We start from the raw sequence: 2777 nt of genomic DNA on the forward strand, positions 1-2777 counted from the left end.
ATAGATTTTAAAATTTGTGTTTGTTTGTTCGTTGGTGAAAAGAAAGGTCAAAAGTGTGCAGCTCACGGCTGTCAAATATCTTCCCCAAGGCACCGCCCCAACACATAGCAGCTTCGCATATCACAATCCTCACCAACAAAGATGCCCCACTTGTGCCCCTCCACCACCCAATTTCATTGGGTCAATTATCCACGTGAGCTCAATCCAACTTGAACTCTCGTCTCTTCAGCCCTTTTTCTTTGACCCTTGGCTATATATATATATGAGGAAGAAAAAAAGCCTGAGCCCAACATATCTTTTCTTCACTTCAGTATTCAACATCAGCAAGGCACACATACAATCAAGCAATGATGAGGGAGAGAGATGCAGAGGCGGAGTTGAATCTTCCCCCCGGATTCCGGTTCCATCCCACAGATGAAGAGCTTGTTGTTCATTACCTTTGCCGCAAGGCCAGCTACCAGACTCTACCGGTTCCAATTATTTTTGAGATTGACCTTTATAAATATGATCCTTGGCAGCTTCCTGGTACTTTTACTCTGCAATTTGTTTTCATTGTAGTAAATCTTCCCCAGAAATTGTGAGTTATGTTCCTAACTCTTATATTTGTTTCATAAATGGCAGAGAAGGCGCTGTTCGGAATCAAGGAATGGTACTTCTTTACACCTCGGGACAGGAAGTACCCGAATGGGTCGAGACCTAACAGAGCCGCAGGCAATGGATACTGGAAAGCAACTGGCGCTGATAAACCCGTTAGACCAACGGGAAGCACAAAAACTGTTGGAATAAAGAAAGCGCTGGTTTTCTACTCTGGAAAAGCTCCTAAAGGAACCAAGACTGATTGGATTATGCATGAGTACAGGCTTGCCCAACCAATTCGTTCATCTGATAAAAAGAGCAGTTTAAGGGTATGTATGAATTATGATGCTACTGCATATGTATTGCGTTCCTAAAACTTAATAAGTCACCTCTTGATTTTCCTTTGCCAAGGCTCACATCAATGATCAATGTACCTTTTCCTTAAGCAGTTGGACGACTGGGTTCTTTGCCGGATCTACAACAAAAAGAACAATTGGAGGGAGAAGATGCAACACCAAATGAACCAACTATTACCTCATGAACCTATTGATCCCTTTGAGGTGGCTGAAGACGATGGGTCAGACAGTCTGAGGACCCCTGAATCAGATATTGACATTGAGACTCTTTCTTACAATCACGATCTACATGGTGCCCAGGGGCAGGGTTATTCATATCAAGTGCTACATGATAACAATTTGCAAATTACTGATTCTGACAGCGGTTTCCCCGCACGAGAATGCTTCAAAGAAGAAGATGACTACTGGTTAACAAACTTGAATCTGGAAGATCTGCAGAATTCCCTTACAACCTTTGGAACAATGCCCTTACCAGATTTCAGTTATCAGGATTCTTTTTCAATGATCCATGGTTTACCATACTAACCAGCTGCTCTTTAATTACAGTGCTACTAGCAGAAGGCTGAGGGGCCTTTTTTCTTTTTCCTTTTTTTTTTTCATTTGTCCCAACAAGGGGGAGAGAGTATAACTTCATTCAATTAATTACTTCTCAGGCCACACTTCGTGTATTCTTTTTGCCCATCTTCTGAATTACTCCAAATACAGCTTGTAATTGTCTTTTGATGTATATATAGTGGTATCTTGTGGTATATTTGCATCCTTCACATTCACTATCTTAGCTATATGTAAGAAAATGCTCAAAGAAATTTCTTTCTTCTCTTGGGAAAAAAAGGGAAACAGAAGGAAAAGTGACTCATTTTCTAGAATTAGTTTGCAGGTTTGCTTTCTCCACAGATCAATAATAATAATAATAATAACAACAATAATAATAATAATGAACACCTATGGGGAAGAAAGCATATAAAGCAGAATTCACAAATTCCTGCAACCACAACAGTCTCATGTTAGACCAAAGAGATGCATGAGGACGATCTGGTAGAAGGAGGTGGTGTCTTAGAGAGAACGAAAAATAAGGGTGAAAAGCAACAGTAACAATAGTAGAAAGAAAATTAGGCATTTTAAAGAGACTGGAAGAAAAGATCTTGAAAGGAAGGGCATAGTGCGAGCAAGGGACGAGAAATAAGGTTAAGCATAGAAAATCCCTAGGATCCCTTAATCTTTGGTTTCTATTCCTTATTAGTTTCTATTTAGTTTAGGAAATAAAGAATCCTTAGGATTAGTTTATATTTTATTTAGTAATCTATATAAAATAGGGAAAGTGTAATGGGAAAGAAATGAAAAAATATTGTCGATAAGAAAAATTTGTTCTATCAATTTTGCATCTTCTCCTTGGGTCATAAAAATTGGTATCAGAGCACAGTCTTGGCACCAATCATGGTAGAAGGGACTGGAGCACAAGGACAACGAAGACTTGAAGATACTATAAAGCAATGTAGGATTCATCGGATAAATAAGCAGCCGCTTTGTCACAGCTACAAAATTCATTGAATAAAGAAGAAACTATCTTATTAGAACTATCGAGAATGGTTGTAGCAATAAACCTAAAATTTGAACATATGACTTTTAGAATAGAGGAGTTAGGTAATGGGGATAGTGCTTCAATCAATAGAAGTAGGATAGACTATCACTCACACAGTACAAACTTCTTTCAAACCAACTTTTCCAAATTCAATTTTCCAAAATTTGAAGGTAAGAATCCTAGTGAGTGGATTTACAAATGTGACAATTTTTTTTTAAAATTAATGGAATCGGGGACCAAGAGAAGGTAGGATTGGCTTCCTTACG

At 38.5% G+C, this 2777-nt stretch overlaps 1 protein-coding gene across 1 annotated transcript; it reads left to right on the plus strand.

Annotated features, from left to right (window-relative positions):
• Positions 1-297: 297 nt before the first annotated feature.
• Positions 298-1702, plus strand: LOC117915896 (NAC domain-containing protein 68-like). The gene is made up of 3 exons (XM_034831639.1): positions 298-525; positions 622-905; positions 1026-1702. The coding sequence occupies exons 1-3, from the start codon at positions 348-350 to the stop codon at positions 1455-1457; spliced, it is 894 nt and encodes a 297-aa protein (XP_034687530.1). The 5' UTR covers positions 298-347; the 3' UTR covers positions 1458-1702.
• The last annotated feature ends 1075 nt before the right edge of the window (positions 1703-2777 follow it).

The sequence above is a fragment of the Vitis riparia genome, chromosome 6 (assembly GCF_004353265.1).
Source record: "Vitis riparia cultivar Riparia Gloire de Montpellier isolate 1030 chromosome 6, EGFV_Vit.rip_1.0, whole genome shotgun sequence".
Classification (NCBI taxonomy): domain Eukaryota; kingdom Viridiplantae; phylum Streptophyta; class Magnoliopsida; order Vitales; family Vitaceae; genus Vitis; species Vitis riparia.